General features: G+C 45.6%; 1 protein-coding gene across 1 annotated transcript; it reads left to right on the top strand.

The window, feature by feature from the left end:
• The first annotated feature begins 2,202 nt into the window (after positions 1 to 2,202).
• Positions 2,203 to 12,439, top strand: PNN (pinin, desmosome associated protein). Its single transcript, XM_040412763.1, has 9 exons — positions 2,203 to 2,361; positions 5,713 to 5,790; positions 7,810 to 7,878; positions 8,083 to 8,155; positions 8,416 to 8,510; positions 9,566 to 9,641; positions 10,452 to 10,607; positions 10,684 to 10,822; positions 10,947 to 12,439. Exons 1-9 carry the CDS (start codon positions 2,249 to 2,251, stop codon positions 12,257 to 12,259), a joined length of 2,112 nt encoding a protein of 703 aa, XP_040268697.1. The 5' UTR covers positions 2,203 to 2,248; the 3' UTR covers positions 12,260 to 12,439.
• Positions 12,440 to 21,338: the final 8,899 nt, after the last annotated feature.

Below are 21,338 nucleotides of genomic sequence, written 5' to 3' on the forward strand. Positions count from 1 at the left end.
AGTTTTTTATCACGCGTGTGAAAAATGCATCAAAACGCATTTCACCCGTGCAGAAAAAACTGAATGCAATTGCAGACCAAACTGACTTGCTTGAGTTTTATCCGGACCTAATCCGTCATGCCTTAGGCCCCTTTCACACGGGCAAGTTTTCCGCGCGGATGCGATGCGGGAGGTGAACGCATTGCACCCGCACTGAATACCGACCCATTCATTTCTATGGGGCTGTTCACATGAGCGGTGATTTTCATGCATCACTTGTGCGTTGCGTGAAAATCGCAGCATGCTCTATATTCTGTGTTTTTCACGCAACGCAGGCCCCATAGAAGTGAATGGCGTTGTGGGAAAATCGCAAGCATCCGCAGGCAAGTGCGGATGCGGTGCGATTTTCACGCACGGTTGCTAGGAGACGATCGGGATGGAGACCCGATCATTATTATTTTCCCTTATAACATGGTTATAAGGGAAAATAATAGCATTCGGAATACAGAATGCATAGTAAAACAGCGCTGGAGGGGTTAAAAATAATAATTTAACTCACCTTAATCCACTTGCTCGTGCTGCCGACATCTCCTTCTGTCTCCTTTGCTGAACAGGACCTGTGGTGACGTCACTCCGGTCATTACATGATCCATCACATGATCCATCACCATGGTAAAAGATCATGTGATGGATCTGTGAAGAAGTTCGGGTTTGGGTACCAAACATGCCAATTTTTTTCACGCGAGTGCAAAACGCATTACAATGTTTTGCACTCGCGCGGAAAAATCGTGGGTGTTCCCGTAACGAACCCGCACATTTTCCCGCAACGCCCGTCTGAAAGAGGCCTTAGTGTTAGGCCCCTTTCACACAAGCGAGTATTCCGCGCAGGTGCAATGAAAACGCATTGCACCCGCACGGAATCTGGACCCATTCATTTTAATGGGTCTGTGTACATGTGCGTTGGTTTTCACGCATCACTTGTGCGTTGCGTGAAAATTACAGCATGTTCTATATTCTGCGATTTTCACGCAACGCAGGCCCCATAGAAGTGAATGGAGCGGCGTGAAAATCGCATCCGCAAGCAATTGTGGATGCAATGCATTTTTTCACTGCAGGCATTCGCAACGCATCCGGACCTATTCCGGACACGCAAGGGGCCTTAGGCACCCTCTGCAGAAGCCACCTTGACCCTGGTAGATGTGCCCGACACACGTTTGATCAAAAATGTGCACAAAGAGCTTGTATTTTTTTTTTATTTCTAGTCGGTATAATACCTCTTTAGTTTAGAATAATCCCTATTTCCCAGTTGTATTATTTGTATGGGAGATGTTGTGCTGCCATACCTTTTTTCCCTATAGTCCTAAACCCTAATATCTCCGCACATTGGGGGACATTTACTAAGACGGCTTCTTTTGCCGGTCTTAGTTGTCCGCCCTGCGTGCGTCTCATCATAAATTAGGGGCATATATGGCGTTCCGTGTGCCTGTCTGGCAGCCCCTGGATAACATTGTTTTTCGTCTACCTTTTCGCCATTTTCCAGGAAAAAAAGTACTAAATTTGCCGGGGCCTCGTGCTCAAAACACTCACAAACATACCCTCTGAGGCTATTTTTACATCACACGAGGATAATAAATGACCCTCATTGTTTGGGCCTAAAACGTAACATTTCTAAGTGTCCTGGGAGTAAACAGCCTCCTTGTTACCCATAGCAACCTACTTTCTAAGGCTACTTTCACACTGGCGTTTTGGTTTCCGTTTGTGAGATCCGCTCAGGGCCACCAAACGCGAGTGTGAAAGTAGCCCAAGACAAATTATAAAAAAACAGAAAGGAGGAAAATGATCTAAACTGGTGTAAAGAAAAACTGTCTGGTTGCCCATAGCAACTAATCCGATTTCACCTTTAATTTTTCAGAGCTGCTTTAGAAAATAAAAGGTGGAATCTGATGGTTGCTATGGGCAACTTTACACCAGTTTTGATAAATGCCCCCTACAGCGTTCTCCTGGTTGCTAGGTGTTAGGAGGTGACTACTTGTTGTTGGGTGAGGCGGCGTTTCTCTCAGAGAACGAATCCGAACGCTAGTTTGCGTTCCACTCAGAGGACGAAACGCCCCGCCCCGCCCCTTTCTTCTAATTGGCTGAGAGTTGTCGGCGCGGTTCGTTGCGTCATTTCCGGAACAGCACAGCCAGGTCATCTGTTCTTTTTTCCCCCTTTCCTTTTAGTTCTCTAACCCGGAAGTGGTTCTTCTTTCGAGCTAGTTGGGCGGACAAGATGGCGGTAGCCGTGCGCACTTTGCAAGAACAACTGGAAAAGGCGAAGGAGAGTCTGAAAAATGTGGACGAAAACATACGCAAATTAACGGGCCGCGACCCGAACGATACCAGGTAGGGAGGCCGCGGTGCCTGGGAGGGGACGTGGGAGGAAGGGGATGGAGGGCTGCCTGCAGACAGGAGGCGCATGGCTGAGCAGCGGTGACTGTGGTGCTCCTAGTATTGAGGCTTTCCTCACAGCTGCTCCACTGGAGGAGGCTGACTGGGGTTACCAACGGGAAGGAAAGAAAATATGGAGTAGATGTACTAATCCTGTAGACAGTATAGACTGACGTCTTAAAGGGGTAGTGCCGCCAATAACACTTATTTAAAGGGCAGGGCGGTAAGTGATTGCTGGGGGGGTCTGAGCGCTGGGAACCGACAGTGAATACAAGAGCAGCGGCGTGCAAGTGCCGCCATGATTGTGGAGCTCCATTTTCTTCTATGGGACTGCTGGGGGCTGTACTCGGGCGGCCGATTGTCGTATGGGCCAAAGCAGAATTTAGTATCTCCCTCCCCCCTGTGCTGCGGCTTCCAATGCGAGAGTGGAGGAGGGGAGGGGCTGTGGCCACCGCGCCACCAATGATAACTAACGTTTAATACATTACAAATGCAGGCGCTGGCAGAAACACATTGCCGGCACCCTGCCTCTGACAGGGTGCTGCAATTAACACCTCAGGTGCCGCATCGGCAATGTGTTTCTGCCGCCGCCTGCATTTGTATATTAAACGTTAATTGTCATTGGTGGCGCAGTGTGGCCCCCCCCCCCAAAGTATTAAAAACACTGGTGGTGAAGTGTGCCCCCACCCGTTCTTAGTATTAAAATCATTGGTGGCAGTTCCCATAGGAGCCCCAGCAGTGTAATCCTGGGGCTCCTATTGGTTTCCATGGCAGCCAGGACACTACTGAAGCCTTGGCTGCCATGGTAATCTCCCTGCTGCTGTGTGCACAGAGCAGCAGGGAGAGTGTGAGGTCCTAGTCACCCTAATAGAGCTCTATTAGGGTTACTAGGACAAGGGATCAAAAGATCTCAGGGGGGAAATAGTTGTTAAATAAACTGTAAAAAAAACACCAAATTATTAAGTATAAATCACCCTGTTTCCCAATTTTACATATAAAATATCTAAACAATAAATAAAATATTACATATCGCCACGTCCGAAAAGTCAAAAATCTTAAAAAATATCTCCTATTTGGTGAACGCTGTAAAAGAAATTAAGAACTGCGCGATTCTCCATTTTTTATTTTTTTTAGTCACCTTATCCCCCCCCCCCCCCTTCAAAAAAATAGGTTAGGACTGTTCTATTATGGGCTGGACGTTCTATATAATGCGGAATGCACGCAGCTTTTTTTGGCGTTTTATTTTTCTCCGCGTGGTATCGAGTATCACAATACTTTTTTGTGGTATCGAAACCGAATCAAAATTTTGGTAGCCAAACAACCCTAATCTGCACCACTAACACATTTGTGCCTAGTACCTTCTGTGCGTTCAGATGTACAACACAAGTGGTCAGCCTACTGCGAGCTGGTCTTCCCCTGGCTGAGAGCTTTCCATATTCTACACAATTCTTCTTAATAGCCTTTCCCTTAACTGTCCCTGAAACTAGTATAGAAGCTTGACCGTACACTGCCCCTAAGATGGCTTTCCTGGCTGACACGGCATAGACCCATCCACCCTCCTTCACCATCCAACACAATGATGTTCTGCTAGGGCACCTCCTTGCCTGCTGCAGCACTGATTGGCTCTTCCAGGCTGTCGACCTGTGAGCCACTCAGGGCGAGCCCCCCCACCTTCCTCTTAGGGTCATGTGAAAACCCTTCTTCCTCCCTCGTGCCTTTTCCTGCCAACATGCAGTCAAATGGCAGTGGGTTGTCTGTCTGAGAGGTCTCTAGGGATGAACAACCCCTTTAAGATTTTTGGTGCATTGAATACATTTTTCTGTTGCTAGAAATGATAAGCAATTGCATCGGCTTTGTTTAAAGGGATTCTGTCATCAGAAATGAGCCCTATAAGCTAAACATATGGCGATGTCCCTTGTAAAACACAGAATCCTAAAGTGAGTTTATCAAATGCCCCTGTGGCTCTATATTCCTAAAAAAGCGGTTTAGATCACTTAAAAATGTGTCTAAGGGGACGTCTCATGGTGAAAGGTGCCCAGCTGCAGCCATGTCGTTTAGGTGCCCAGCGCCGCCTTCTCAGCTGAAATCGCTGCCCTCCCTTTCATGCGATCCGCCTACCTCACGTCATCACTGCCTCTAACCACCGCTCACTTCATCCAGATCCCACGCGTGCGCACTAGGTATATCCTGGTGCGGACTACTGGCAGCGGCCTCGTATAGCGAAGTGCGCATGCGCCGGCCGGCGCACTTCGCTCGAACCTCCACTGACTGCCCTTCTACAGCCCATCCAACCTCCTACAGCCTGGTTCAAAGCTCGCGGGATCTGGATGAAGTGAGCGGTGGTTAGAGAGGCAGTGCGATGTTCCGGCCATGTAATAATGCTCTATTCGCTTTATAATACGCACATTCATTTCCCCCTTTTCTTATAAAGTGGAAAATAAAAATACGGTATATATTTTCTATACACCCGCATATACCCTTTGCTTCCTGATTCAGGGGGAACTTGCTTTCACTTTCACCTGCTATCATTCCCGACCTGGTACTTTCACTTTCACTTTGTGCCAGTCATCTAATAAACCTCTAAACTACTAAGAGGTCATAAATACTTATTTAAAGGGCTTATCCAATCCCTAAAATGCCCGGGCCCCTCACACTGGTTATAGTTACCCCGGCACCTGCGTCTCTTCTGATGTCTGGACGGCCATTGCTGCATCGCCTGATGTTTTGATCCGCGCGACTGGGGAGGGGTGGGGGCAGCCAATAGCAGTCCACGACAGGAACGAGCCCCCGTCGCTGGATGTTTTGATAAGTGCGACTGGGAGATGCAGCAGTGGACGTGTGGGGAGCGGGTTAAGTGTAACCAGTGTGAGGGGGCAGGGCATTATAGGTGGGTAGCCCCTTTAAGTCACATTCTTATCAGTAAGATAAGAACTGAGCTATAATGAGGGATAATGTCAGAGATAAGGAGCCCATCAGCTCCTGGACTGATGGAAAAGACAGAAAATTCAAAGGGTGCTACTAGAGCATGTCAGCTCTACAGAAAAAGGAAGCCATATTTTTGATGATGATGAAAACATTAAAAGCCTGATGCTGCAATGATTTTACTAGAGTAAAGTTGTCTTTACTAATTCCTTTACATGAGCCATTTATGAATTAGTTGGAGTGTGAAAAACTAGAACTTGGAGATGAGTTTGGCTTACAGACCCCATAGTCCTGCTCATGCGATAAGCCCTACAACTGTTCAAAAAGCAGCAATTGTGCTATCCAGTGTGTTGCTTGCATTAACACTTGTGACTTTCTTTCTAGACCGGCACCCACAAGGCGGATGACCATCACAGGACCAAATGCTGTTGGAGGTAGAGGCCGTGGCGGCATTGTGCTACGGTAATTATTCCCATTTACATATATCAAATATATATTTTTTCTTCTTAGTTTTCTTATATTTTAAATACTGCAACTTAAACCAGAGACAGATCTCCTTGGTAATACGCGTGATCACTTTATTGAGTTGAACAAGGAGTTTTTGCTAAAATCATGTAATGAACAGCTCCAGCATGAGACACTGAGTCCTTATATACATGAGGAGATCTGGGCAGAATGAGCTGCTGTCCAGGAATGATGGTTTAGGTGACTGCATTAACAGTGGCAACGAGGGTTTGCTCATTCATCGGTGGCACCTTTAGGCCCCTTTCACATAAGAGTTTTCAGCGCGGGTGCAATGCATGACGTGAATGCATTGCACCCGCGCTGAACCCTGACCCATTCATTTCAATGGATTTGTGTACATGAGCGTTGTTTTTCACGCAACAGTTCTGTGTTGCGTGAAAATCGCAGCATGTTCTATATTCAGTTTTTTTTTCACGCTGCCCTGGCCCCATAGAACTTAATGGGGCTGCGTGAAAAACACATTGTACCCTCAAAGTTTTCCTACTGTGGAGTAGGGGTGGGCGATATGGCCTAAAACTAAAATCTATATTGCAATATAATTTTAAGCATGCGCGATATATATCGCAATATATTCTATATTTCGGGGGGGGGTTAAACTTTTTTTTTCTTAACTTTTTATTTAGTAACTATTAGCCTCCTTAGGGGCTACAACCCTTGTCCTATTCACCCTGATAGAGCTCTATTAGGGTAAATAGTACTTCACACTCTCCCTGCTGCCCTGTGCTCTGTGCACACAGCAGCAGGGAGCTGACCATGGCAGCCAGGGCTTCAGTAGCGTCCTGACTGCCATGGTAACCGATCGGAGCCCCGCGATTACACTGCTGTTGCTCCAATCGGAAGCTGCCACCAATGATTTAATCGTGTGGAGGGGGGGGGAAAGGGCGCAATTAATATAATACTTGGAAGGGAGGGACTGTGGCCACTGCGCTACCAATGAATTTAGTTATTATGCCTGAATACAAACGTAGCCTGCATGTGCCGGCCATATCCCATACCTGGCCTCTATTACTGCGCGCTGTGATCTGCCGCAATTAACCCCTCAGAGGTTAATTGCGGTGGATCACAGCATGCAGTGATAGAGGCCAGGTATGGGATATGGCCGGCACATGCAGGCTACGTTTGTATTCAGGCATATTAACTATATTTATTGGTGGCGGAGTGGCCACAGTCCCTCCCCTCCTCCTCTTACTCTGTTCTCATTGGTGGTCAGCGGCAGCCGCACACAGTGGGGAGGGAGGGACTCCCTCCTTCTCCACTGTGCCGGCTCAGGAGAACATGGTGCGAGCCGAGGGGGGCGCATGCCATGTTCTACTGCAATATGGTGATATAAACGAAATCTCTATCGTTGGCCAAATTTATATTGTCTATATCGCCCACCCCTACTGTGGAGTATCTATGGCCCCAATTAAGACTGTCTGTCTCCATAGTAGCAGACAACAAACTGTGCAGTCTGATCCTGCAGCCGTGCTCCTCTGCTTGTAGCTAACCTACCAAATGTACATTGGCACAAAGTAAGGGGGCTGCAGGATTACACCTCATAGAGAATGTGTCTGCTTTAGTTTACCTTGGGGACGCATAGTCTGTGTAGGAATTATAGAACAGTTGGACCTTTACTGCCGACTGCTTGCAAGTCATTCATAAACTTAGAGTAATGGCATCATAGAGACGCAAGAATAAAAGTTTCAGAATTATTGCACGATGAAAGTAAAGTACTTAGTACTAAAAGTCAGAGGTTACAGGTTAACATTTATTACAACTTACTGCCAGATTACTTGTATGACAAATATCACTGGTGACCGATGGACCCAATTAACTTATGGGGGTTCGTTGAGTTCTGTTGTGGTGGCAGGGCTATTCATCCTTTCAAATCTGATGCACATGTGAACAAAGCCTGAATGATGTTATATTATCTAAGCAATTCAGTGTTGTGTGCTCATAACATTCTCGTATCTCTAGGCGTGGACTCTCGGATGGAGGAGGAGGACCCCCAGCCAAACAACGGGACTTTGAAGGTGCACTGAGCAGGTAAAGTCTGCTATTATTTCAGAACTATTTAGTTTAATTTCCAGTCTTTGTTTCTATCATTTGTTCACATAGTGTAGTTTTTGATTGTACTTATTTTTTACAAACTAACATGCCCCCTGCCCCTCTCTGATTTTGAGGCAGTACTTAAAAGCTATGTTTTGCTTTCTCTGCATGTACTAAATTAAACTATTTGTAATATTTCAGGCTGAGTGGGGAGCGTCGGCAGAGGAGAGAGTCACGCCAGGAAAGCGACGCTGAGGAAGAGGATGATAAGAAAGTAAGTGTTTCGTTTTTAAAAAGGGTTGTCCGGCCTATGTGTCCACAACCCCAATGGTGGTAACTTGTGCTAAATATTGGAAAACAAAAACTTGCTTGTCTCTTGGTGCTTTTTTCTTTTTTGACCAAAGTTTACCATGACTTGGGTTGTCATCTCCTAGGCTGGACAACCCCTTTAAGTATTTGTAGCATCAGTTCTTCCCTTCATTATAAGTTGAACTTTATTCTTTGTGAACTTATTATTTTTTTCCTTTTTAACAGCCAGCGTTGCAATCCTCTGTTGTTGCTACCTCCAAAGAACGCACACGCCGAGATCTTATACAAGATCAGAACATGGATGAAAAAGGAAAACAAAGGTAGAAATAAGTTACTGCAGATACTTCATTATTCTCTCATATAGGATATGTAACATTGGGCACCATTTTTGGACTTTATATAGAAATATAAAAGTGTTTTCCGAGACTTTTATATACTGATGACTAGGGGTGAGCGAATCGACTTTGGATAAAACATTCAAAGTCGATTTGCATAAAACTTTGTTTCAATACTTACGTTTTTCAATACTTAAGAGGATAGTCAGCATATAAGTCTCGGAAAATTGAATCTGCTTAAAAAGAGACTCTTGTGAAACTACATTGAATTACCTTATACCAGGGGTCAGCAACCTTCGGCACTCCAGCTGTTGCGAAACTACAATTCCCAGCATGCTCCATTCATTTCTGTGAGAGTTCTGGGAACAGCAGAGGAAGTATGCATGCTGGGAGTTGTAGTTTCACAACATCTGGAGTGCCGGAGGTTGCCTACCCCTGACCTATACTATAGCTCACTTATGATTTTAACAGTTCTGCAGGTTTCATGCCTAATATCTCCCAGCTTCCTTAACCGATCAGATGTCTTTCGAAAGCTGGTATTCCGTTTTTACCTGTTGGCTGTATTTCGTAGTTTTTTCATCTTTATTTATTAGCTTTCTTACCAGCCCAGTCTAGATGGGTATTTCAGTGCAAAGAAAAAAAAAAAAACTTTTTTCCATTACTGCACTTGATTTAAAAAAAAAAAAAAAAAAAAGACAGAACTTACACATCTGGCCCATCGATACTGCAGGAAATGGCTGTGAATGCTGGTCTGCTAGTCATTGACTGCAACGAGGCCTTTCCTCAGCCATTGATTGGCTGAGCTGCAATCCCAGCCATTTTCTGCCATGTCGAGAGACAAAGTGGAGAGCAGCAGGGACCCCGGCATTATCTGAACGGCCGGTCATGGGACAGGCGAGTATAAAACCTGCAACTCAGGGGAAAGGGTTTTTCTTTGTGCTTTAATTCCCCATTTATAAATTAAAAAACTATCATTGTGTTCAGTCTGATGGGAAGACCACTGACCTGTGTTAAGCAATTGTGCTTTCTCTTGCCCCCAGAAATCGGCGAATATTTGGTCTGTTGATGGGAACCCTTCAAAAATTCAAACAAGAATCTAATGTTGCCACAGAAAGAGTAAGTTTTATGCCTGTGTATAACGGTCTGTCTTTTGCCTGTGTTTTTTAACACTGTTTTGGACTAAGTCAATTTGGGCCGCAACATTTTTGTAATTTAAAAAATATATATTTTTTTACACTCTGCCCTCCCAAAGCCATACCTTAATTGTTAATTTGTCTGGCAACTTATTCGAATGAGAGCTTGTTTACTTTGCTGGATTTATATACTGTTCAGCTGTATAAGGAGATGGCGTGTGCACGTGCTGTCTCTCTTCCTGTCCGCTGCTGCTATGGCAAAGATAGAAAGTAGCGGTGAACAGGAAGACAGACCGCACGTGCACACTGCGAGCGCCGTATCCTCATACAGCTGATCGATTGGGGTCCCGGGTGTCAGACCCCTGCCAATCTGATATTGATGATCTATCATGAGGATAGACCATCAATAGTAAAAGCCTGGACAACCTCTTTAAAGGGGTTGTCCAGTATTGGCCTAGCCGGCATCCCTACCTGTCAGCTGTATTTTTATTTTATTTTATATTTGCATCTCTGGTGCCAGAACTACACAGCTCTGCTAATTGTGTACTGGACAGAGCTGGTAATTGCAGCACTACTCCTCCCATTGAAGTGAACGGGACCACCGCTTGTAGTTATCATCTCCGTCCACGAACATACAAAGTCATGGTAGCTTTAAAATGGATTTTACAGATGAAAATACTGAATCCATTTATTCTCCTGAGGTCTCCATCGGTAACTCTATTTCATAGGGCAGTATAGGAGCATATAATGACCTATTTTTAAAAAAAAAAAACATTTTCTTATTGGCTCGCAGGAAAAAAGACGACACGAAATTGAACACAAGCTTGAAGTTCAGGCAGAAGAGGAGAAGAAACAGGTGGAAAATGAGAGGAGAGGACTTTTTGAGGAAAGACGTGCCAAACAAACTGAATTGCGACTATTGGAGCAGAAAGTTGAACTGGCACACTTGGTGAGCAACTATACATCTGACTTTGTTCACGTTAACTCTTGCATTGTTTCTGATGTATTTGGAAATGTAATTTCAGCAAGAAGAATGGAATGAACACAATGTGAAAATCATCAAGTATATAAGAACAAAAACAAGACCCCACCTGTTCTACATACCTGGTAGATTGTATCCACCAACTCAGAAGCTATTGGATGAGTCGCAGAAAAAGATGAATTGTAAGTTCACATACATGTCGTTGCGGTATGAGTGTTTTTGGGGCTGCCCACGGACTTTTCAAAAAATTTGATTTCTGGATTTTTCAGCTATTACTATGCCTTTTTTTTTTTTTTTTTTTTTTAGCTATATTTGAAAGTAGACGGGCAGAATTTGCAGAACATTTGAATAAAATGGAAGCTAGACCTAGGCGCCATTCCATGAAAGACAAAGATCAAGAAAAGAAGCACGAAGATGAAGATGAAAATGAACAGAAGGAGGACCCAGAAGATGGTAAGGTGGCTCGGCATGAGATAGATGAGGAGACAGGTAATCTTCCTACTGACATAGAGATGGAGGACACATTTGAGGAAGAGAAGGATATTAGTATTATTGTAAGAGATGTAGAAATGGTGCAGGAGAGTAGACTTATGGAAGACGGTGATGATTTTAAAGCAGAGGAAAAGATTGAGGAAGAGGGTAGGGTTCAGGTTGAGGTAGAGATAGAGGAACCACAGCCTAGTAAATGGGAAGAAAAGGAGATAGAGGTTGAGGAAGAAGTAAAAGAAGATGAGGAAAGAAGAGACAACGTGGAGGAAGAGGTGCAGCAGCAGGCACTGGATACTAGTCAGACAAGTGTTTATGAATCAAGTGCAGACATTAACCATACTAAGGAAGAAGAAGAAGAGAGTGAGGAGAGAGCTGATCAGTCAGTAAGTATAGTTGATGAGGAAGCAGAGACGCAAAAGACAAATGAGCTCGAGTCTGAAATAGAAACAGAGCCTGTAGAAAAACATAAAATTGAGCGAGACCTTATGTTCCATCCACCAGCTCATTATGAGCCCCAGACAAGGCTAGAATCCCATTATCGTGTGGAAGAAGAGCCAATGCCCGAAAGGGAAGCTGTCGTCACAGCTGTAAATGTTACAGATCCCCAAGTAGAGCAAATCCAGATTACCCCCTCAGAACATAAAGAAAAGAGGAGCAAAAGTAGAGGAAGAACCAAGAACAAAGTAGGGAAGAGCAGAAGCCGGAGCAGTAGCAGCAGTAGTTCTAGCAGTAGCTCCAGTTCAAGCAGTAGTGGAAGTAGCTCGAGCAGCAGCAGTAGTCAAAGCAGTTCAAGCAGTAGTAGCAGCAGCAGCGGGAGCAGCAGCAGGGATAGCAGTAGCAGCAGTAGTAGCAGCAGTGAAAGTCGAAGCCGGAGCAGAGGGCGAGGGCATAACAGAGATGAGAAACGCAAGAGAAGTGTTGAGCGAAAGCGTCGAGAAAGAGAAACATCTGGAGCAGAGAGGAGTCACAAGTCTTCTAAAGTCAGTAGCAGAGGCCCCAAAGGATCCAAGGAGAAAGGCTCGTCAAGGTCTGACCGCAAGAGGACTGTTTCTGAAGGTAGCCGGTCAGGCAAAAGGCCGTCGAGGAGTGAGAGAGACCGTAAATCAGACAGGAAGGATAAAAGACGTTGATCAGATTGTGTACCGGACTGTAGTAGAACATGGTGCTGCCTTAACAATAGCATGGTACTAATTGTTTGGGGAAAGCACAATGAATCTCTTTTTATTTTACCTTTATGCATAATTTTGTAATTTGGTGGTTTAACAGGAGGTGTAAGCTCAAAAGATCTTCAAATAAAACCATAAAGGATATTTTTCCCGGTATCTTTGCCTCTTTTATTTGCTAGCTTTTTTTTTTTTTTACCATACTTTTTTCTGGTTTATATTAAGTACACGTTCACATCACACTGAACCCCTGTAGATGATTGATATTCCATTTTCCTTTATCAATGGATGTACAGTCATAAGATGCCATCTATCATCTGTGGCATTTACTTATATATATATATATATATTTTTTTGTGGTTTTAATTTTACATCCTTTACCTTACCCCCTAAGATTAAATACAGAAAAAAAATTAACTATTTTAAAAGTTAGCATAGAAAGTGATAAAAATGTGAAATGGTTTCCCCTTCATCTTGTTGGAGACCATGAAATGGCTCCACGTTCTGTAAAAATGTTTCCGCTTTTGGTCTGAGCAACATCTCAGGGTGACATTATAGTAAGTCTACTTTCACACTGGCGTTTTGGCTTTCAGTTTGTGATCCGTTCAGGACTCTCACAAGCGGTCCAAAACTGATCAGTTTTGCCCTAATGCATTCTGAATGGAAAAGGATCCGCTCAGAATGCATCAGTTTGCCTCTGATCAGTCACCATTCCGCTTTGGAGGTGTCCGTCTGACGAAACTGAGCCAAACGGATCCATTCTGACACACAATGTTAGTCGATGGGGGCGGATCCGTTTTCTATGGCACAATAGAAAACTGATCCGTCCTCCATTGACTTTCAATGGTGTTCAAGACGGATCCGTCTCGGCTATGTTACAGATAATACAAACTGATCTGTTCTGAACGGATGCAGACGGTTGTATTATCTGAACGGATCCGTCTGTGCAGATCCATGACTGATCCGGACCAAACGCGAGTGTGAAAGTAGCCTTGATTTATCATTTAGTAGAAAATGTTTGAGGTATGATGCCATTTACTTTCTGACATATTGTCTGCTTTGTATGTGTTTCAGAATTTTTGTAAGACCATTTGCGATTGTTCAGCTGTCATGTGCAAATAAATAACTTTTGACTAGCATTGGGCTTTTTCAATTTGTTAATCGTTCACAAGCTTGGTGTGGACCTCTCGAACCAGTTTAAATATTCAGACTGGGTAGTTTCATTATTTTTTTTTTAGCAGCACGGAGTAGAATTCTAGCAACGATTGAATACAAGCAGACAGAACTGCATTTCTAGCTCGTTTTATTGGGGGACACAGAAAACTATAGGTATAGCTGCTGCCACTAGGAGGTGACACTTTTTTGCTTAGTGTAATTTCCTCTCAGCTATACCCCTCCTGCAGACACTGAGCTAATCAGTTTTAGCTTAGTGTCCGTAGGAGGCAGGCATGTTTTCCTGCAGGTCTGCCAAAGATTTTATTTATTTTTTCGATCGGACAACAGACGACCTCCAACCATCTGTTTTCCCCACACTTGAGGGGGGAGATCTGTGGGTCCTCAAGCCCGCTGCTCATTTCCCCACCTCTGGAAGACCAGGAGGAACAGTGGATTTCTAATCCTTTGTTACCCGCCAGCTATAGTGTCACCTTGCTGCTACTTCCAGAAGTCCCCCCCCCCCCCCTGTTACCAGTGTAGCTGCCGCCCTCTCCGAGGGGCAGCACACTGAGGAAGATGACACTGCTGGAATCGGGGTGGGCATAAACCATCTAGGTAAGTATTACTTACCTTTCCCTGCTGGCCCCCGCCACCATCCCCCCCCCCCCAGGGGTTAACCTTCCTCCGTGTACTGGGTTCTAGGGGTTAGCCTTCTGCTGGGTCCCCTTCTCCTGTGTTCTCTAAAGTAAACACAGTAAAATTTCCATGGGCGGAGTATTTACTTCACCACTGGATACTGTACAGCCTGTCACATTGCTCTCCTTTTATAGGCGGAGTACTAGCAATACCACTGGATACTGTACGTCCTGTATCATTACCCTCCTTCCATAGGCGGAGTATTGGCACTACCACTGGATCATATATTGCCCTCCTTCCATAGTGGGTGTATTTACACTTCCACTGGGTACTGTACATTCTGTAACATTATCCTCATTGCATGGAGTAATTGCACTACCACTGGATCCTATACAGACTGTACATCTGCTTCCTTAGGCGGAGTAATTGCACTTCCACCGGAGACCATATGTTCTGTCGCATTAGCCTTTCCGCAGGCGGAGTAATTACACTAATCCTGGTTATCTTCTGTCCGGTTGGATTTCCACCTTCTATAGGTGGACTAGTTGCACCATAATCGCATACTGTAGATCCTGTTGCATTACCCTCCTTCTATTGAAGGAGTAGTTGCACAACCAGTAGTGCCTGCACTACCAGTGGACCCTGTACATCTGTCGGGTTTCCCTCTTAACGTCAGCGGAGTAACTCCACTACCACTGGAAGCTGTTTATCCTGTTACATTATCTGTTACATTATCTGTCTTAGGTGGAGATGGGTACCACACCTGCATACTGTAAGATCCTGTAGCATTACCCTCCTTCCATCGGCCGGGTAGTTCCACAACCAGTGGTACTTATTCTACCAGTGGATGCTGTACATGTTGTCGGGCTCCCCTCTTTACATAGGCGGAGTATTTCCAGTACCTCTGGAATCTTCCGCCCTATCGCATTATTCCCTTGTCGCATTCAATCCCGTTCCAAGGGTGGTCTCATTGCTAGACACAGACAAATCGCCTTTATCCCCCGTCATAGGCGGTATATTATAGTTTTGCACTACCAACAGTTCATATTGGCTACTGCTGTTTGACCTTATTTTCAGGTGGAGTCCCCCCCCCCCCCCCCCCTCTGGAGAGCCCATGGGTGCTGGTATGGCCGTAAATTATTTTTGGGATACTCCTGTTCTGTGGCTACTACTGTGTGACCCCTTCCCAGGGGGAGTTTTTGCGCTCTTCCTTCAAATGCCAACAGTCACTGGTTCTGACATACAGGACACAGTCAGTGGGCGCGGCACTGGAGATTCTTGCCGCATCCCCTTCCTCCATGTTGGGGATCGACCCTGGCATTTTGTGCGGTTTTCTGCAACACATTTACCAGACATGGTATGTATGGTGTTCCTGAGGCGGTGGCTAATAGGTTCACTTATTCCTTATGGCGCTGGTCAAATGCCCATACCAAGACATGCTACTGGTGATGAGTTTGCTCATTGCTGGTGGACACTGGTGCGGTTTTCTATACCTGGTATAACCTACCGATTTCTGTGGCGCTGGTTTAGCACCTTGTTCCCTTCACATGTCGTGCATTGCCTTTACCATCTGCTACGGTGACCGCATCGGCGTTCCATCCTTGTGGAAGTATCTAGTTTGCCTGTGAGTTGTCTGCATTGCTTCCCTCACCGGGTACGGCGGTCATACTGTCCTTGTTGTCACCACATACACTAGTTCTCTACTGAACCAGATCAGCCTCTTCTACTTCTCCCATTCCAGAAGTCGAGTAGTTGCACTTCCCCAGATACTGTTTCTGCTTGCTTGGCCAGTTTTCACTAGCCGTTGGGTTCTTGTAGGCCCCCTTTCTGCTGTGGAGTATCTGCGCGGGTAGAATGGCTCCGTTACCGTTTTTTCTGAGACTTTCTGGCGTTCGACGTCCGCAATCCCTTCCTGGCCCAGTATTTATCCCATATCTGGTTCCGGTCTGGCTGTTTCATACATTCCTCGCAGCCGCCTCCTCTTCTTTAGGCGGAGTTGGTCTGCAGTGTTGGTCGATAGTGCCTGATGGGTTTACTCAACTTTTATGTTTTCCGACATGTGTGTTGCTTCTACCTGTTCCCTTGGCCTCGGTACTTTTTCTTTAGCTTCCGGTTAGGTCTGCCAGTTTAGGTAGCCTTTCATAGGTATCAGACGGCTTCTCTTTTGTCATGGAGCTTAAGGTCCTCCTCTCCATGTCTCTGCTTACCACATTGTCATTCTCCTTGAGGAACATTCTTATGAGACAAACCCCTTGGCCGTATGTCTATCCCGGAGGACACTCTTTTCTTACCAGGTATTACCCAATATTTATTTTTATTTTTTTGTCTGTTGCACTGCCTTGTTCCTATTGTATCTCTTCTCTCCCTCGATATTCTTTTCTTGTGGCCCATGGTCATGCCTGACATCCAGGTTCTCTAGCCCTGATTTGTTAATGTTTCTGCTGGAGTGCTCTTCTCCTTTTGACAGCCTGGTGTGGAGTTGGGGGTTGTCTCCTTCTGACACCTCTACTTCTTCCCACCAGGGGGGGCGCGGGCAAGATTTGTCACATCCACAGTTCTCTGGCCCTTGGTATCCAGATACCATTTTCTGTTTGTTTTCTTGCCTTGCCATGTTGTGTCTGTTGATCACTCTAGGGGGGGTCTTTTCCTGGGGTGCTGGTTCTTGGGTATCACCTTCCATAGAAGTCTCCATTTGCTCTGGCGCCTGACTTGTTTTAATTCTTGGATTAGTAGAACTACAGGTAACAGCACTCTGCTAGTCAATTGCACAAAGATAGAAGCAAACACTGAAAGAATAAATGCTTGGTGGTCATACTTACTGCAAATGCAGCTAGAAGCTCTTTGCGAATATAATTGATCAAAAATATTTCGGCCCATCTACCAGTCGACAAGGTAGCTTCTAATCAGATGGGTCCTACTCTAACATGCCTCTCCTGGGCTTACAGCCTACAATCTGGGCAAAGTAGTACCAAGCTGTATCCTACGCATGCCTCTCCCAGGCTGTGAGCCTGCAGTATGGGCTGGGTAGAATACAGCTGTACAAGCTATCTGATTAAAAGCACATGGTAAATGGGCTGGTGGTGCACGGTTCAATCTCACCACCAGGGGGAGCCACCCCCCTAGTGGCAGTGACAATGGGGAAAAAATATCCACAGTTCTCTGGCCCTTGCTATCCAGATACCATTTTCTGTTTGTTTTCTTGCCTTGCCATGTCGTGTCTGTTGATCACTCTAGGGGGGGGGGGGGCCATGGTCTTCTGTGTCCCCCAATGAACTCAGCGAGAAAAGGATTTTACAGGTAAGACAAAAATCCTACTTTTCCAGGCAGCTTTTTATGGGCTTTACACTATTTCCATATAATTAGGCCATTAATGCATTATCGGGGGGCTTCGGCTATCGATTATTTTAGGGTACTTTCACACTAGCGTTTTTCTTTTCCGGCATAGAGTTCACTCACAGGGGCTCTATACCGGAAAATAACTGATCAGTTTTATCCCCATGCATTCTTAATGGAGAGTAATCCGTTCAGTTTGCATCAGGATGTCTTCAGTTCAGTCGTTTTGACTGATCAGGCAAAAGAGAAAACCGTAGCATGCTACGGTTTTATCTCCGGCTAAAAAAACTGAAGACTTGCCTGAATGCCGGATCAGGCATTTTTCCCCATAGGAATGTATTAGTGTCGGATCCGGCATTCGGAATGCCGACTCCGTCCTTCCGGTATGCGCATGCGCAGACTGAAAAAAAGGTGAAAAAATAAATGCCGGATCCGTTTTTGCCGGATGACACCGGAAAGACGGATCCGGCATTTCAATGGATTTTTTCAACTGATCAGGCATTTTTAAGACTGATCAGGATCCTGATCAGTCTTACTAATGCCATCAGCATACATTTTGCCTGATCCGGCAGGCAGTTCCGGCGACGGAACTGCTTGCCGGATCTCTCTGCCGCAAGTGTTAAAGTAGCCTTAGTAATCAAGTATTCTACCGATGAATCCAACGATTAATAAAGTACTCTAATAAGAAAAAAATAAAATAAAAGAATGTTTTCTATAAAAACTTATCAGCTTCCCCCAATGCCGCCTGCTCCCCCATGCCATCAGTTCACCCTCCAATGCCATCAGCTCCCCCTCCCCTGTGCCACCATCTGCCCCCACTGCTATGAACTCCCTCATGCCATCAGTTCCCCCCCCCTCATTCGCCCTCCTAGCCATCAGTGCCCAACCACTGCCGACACTCCAGAGATCTTCCATCTTCACCGCGATGCACTATGACCTGGCGTCACACAGTATCAGATCATAGTGCTGACTGTGTGTACGTCCGTATCCAGTGCTGGCCAGCGGGTGACCACGCATCAAGAATTTTTTTTTTTTTGTGTCAAGTTACTTAATTTATTCGAGTAATTGTTTCAGCCCTAGTCCCACACTTGAGACTTCCCCCCCCCCCCTCCCCCTTTACACCAATTAGTAGAACTGCAGCACCAGGCACAGCTCAACTTGTACGGCACTGTGTCTGTATGAACATGGAAAGTGCCAAGGCATCTTCGTTCTGCTGATCAGTTGGCAGCCTGGGTCTTGGCTCCCTTGCTGTATTTGCCTATGCTAAGTACTGTATTGGTTCTAAATTAATGTCCTGGACAATTCCTTCAAAAATCCTAGAGGCTTTAATCTTATTACTTAAGGCTAGAATCGCACATGCAGTTTTTTTTTTTTGCCAAAAACAGGCTTTTTGAAAGGAAAGGGAAATACCGGTACACTCCTCAACAATGAAACTGCAACACCAAGAAGGATGTGCCGCAAGGGCTTTGCAACTCGAGGCAGTAGCAGGTGTCGCTAAAATCTGCAGATCTAGTTCTCAAACACCTAGCTCCAATCTGTGGCAAGTGGAAGGGGCATAAAAATCAGGTTGAAAGCAAAGTTTCTCACTTGTTGTCATTGGGGGACACAGGACCGTGGGTATAGCTTGCTGCTGCCACTAGGAGGCAACTCTAGTCCAGAACTGTTAACTCCTCCCCTGCAGGCTATACCCCCTCCAGCCAGGAGAGAGCATATCAGTTTTTAGCTTAGTGTCCGTAGGAGGCAGACCTCCCTGCCTTATGCAGGGTGGCTTCTTCGTTTGATTTAGATTTTTTCCCTTTTAGGTATGGGAAACAGTCGCTCAGCCTCTCCCGGTGTCTAATTCCCTCACCGCTCGACCTCCCCAAAGAAGCAAAAGAAGGATCCAGGGCAGCCCAGCTCCCCTGCTTCCCGCCAGCCAAAGGGTTACCAAAGTCCGCCAGAATACAAGACCCTCCCTGCTGGAAGACGTGACCCTGCGGATCCACTTAGGGAGGGTGAAGAGAAGAGGATGAAGATGGGGTGAGTAAACCAGAGGAGGTAAGTATCCCCCTCCTCCCTCCCCCATTCGGCACATAGAACTGGATCCCATCACCACTTAATGGTGCATGTTGGGGACTGATGGGGCTAACAGTCCTGGGCAGGCAGGTTGGGTATCTGCAACGGTACATTAAAGGTTAACAGTGCCCTTCCGTGGCGGTGCTGAATCGCGCCGCCATTAGTATCCCAAGCGAAGCTGCGGCCGAAAGGGTTAAAGTGCTCTCGCCAGCCCGCGCTTGTAGTGACAGCGGGGCTGGCACGTCTCAGTTTCGGGGACATCCATCGCCGGGTTTTTCTCATTAGGAGGTGATTGCTAACTCCTGACTGGTCGTGCCGCCCTCACATTGCCGCTGGCTAGTGCCAGCGGGGCTGGCACGTCTCAGTTTCGGGGGCATCCATCGCCGGGTTTTTCTCATTAGGAGGTGATTGCTAACTCCTGACGGGTCGTGCCGCCCTCACATTGCCGCTGGCTAGTGCCAGCGCCCTCCACCCCGGCCACACAGCTGAAATTAAGGCCAAGGCCCCTACAGGAAACAGGCTGCACTATAGCCCCGCCTAAGGGGCGGGCTTACTATTTAGATTTTTCTTCCCGGTGGCGTTCGGGAAGAGGAAGAGGGCGAGGTTTTTTGTTCAACCCCTCAGACTCCTCCCAAAAGTCATCAAAACAATGACGCCAGAAGCAAGGTAAGAGGAAGGCTAAAATATTTCCTCCCAGCCTGGGAGAATATTTCCAACTCCCCTTGGGTGTTGGACGTAATCTCATCAGGCCTAAAACTGAAATTCTCCTCTCTTCCCCAAGATGTGTTCCACATTACCAAAAAAAACAATCCAGTTCAATTGTTAATCCTAGATCAGATAGAGATCCTTTTACAAAAGGAAGCTTTAGTGTCAGTTCCCCCAGAAGAGCAAGGAACAGGTTATTATTCTCCTATATTTCTAGTCAGAAAACCAAACGGCTCATACAGAGCCATTATAAACTTAAAAGGACTGAACCAACATCTACTTTACAAACGATTCAAGATGGAGAGCATAAAATCCACGATAAGTCTATTACAAAAAAACATCTTTATGGCAACCCTAGATCTCACCGACGCGTACTACCATATTCCAATCTGCAAAGAACATCAGAGATTCCTCAGATTTGCAGTACAAACTCGGTAGTACACCATTTTCAATTCCAAGTCCTTCCTTTCGGCATTACGTCAGCACCAAGGGTCTTCTCCAAAGTGAAGGCAGAGGTGATAGCAGACCTTCATCTAAAAGGCATATTAGTTGTGCCTTACTTAGACGACTTCCTAATAGCAGCAGGATCAGAGAGTTTTCTGTTAGAAGACAAGGGGCCAGATTTATCATTACTCTGACAGCTCACTCCACTTTAACATATGGCTAAAGTCAGTTTTAGCCAAGTCAGATTTATGATCGGCCCTTTAAGACTGTAATAAATGTGGTTTGACGGTAGCAGTTTATCCGTCAGTAAGCAGCTTTACAAAAGTCGCACATCTTTACGAAAAAGTCGCACGTTTTTATGAAAAATTCGCATGTTCTATTAAAAAGTCTCATAAGATAAGCATGGTCCTCACTGGAGTGAAATTGCGACTTTTTTAAATAGTCCCAATAGTAAATCTGTCTAGAGATTAATTTACATAAGAAAACACGCCCACTTTCAGAAAACTGGCGAGCATAGTGCAGAGCAGAAAAAGGTCGCAAATTTGTGTGCAGTTTTAGCCTTTGGGACTTTTTTTGGAACTTTTTCACTCCATTATTCTGACCTGAGCTAATGATAAATCTGGCCCATAGAGTTAGTGAAACGCAGCCTAACGGATCTGGGATGGCTAATAAATATGGAAAAATCAGACCTCTGGCCCGAAAAAAGAAAGATCTTTTT

This window comes from Bufo bufo, chromosome 11 (genome assembly GCF_905171765.1).
Source record: "Bufo bufo chromosome 11, aBufBuf1.1, whole genome shotgun sequence".
Taxonomy (NCBI): domain Eukaryota; kingdom Metazoa; phylum Chordata; class Amphibia; order Anura; family Bufonidae; genus Bufo; species Bufo bufo.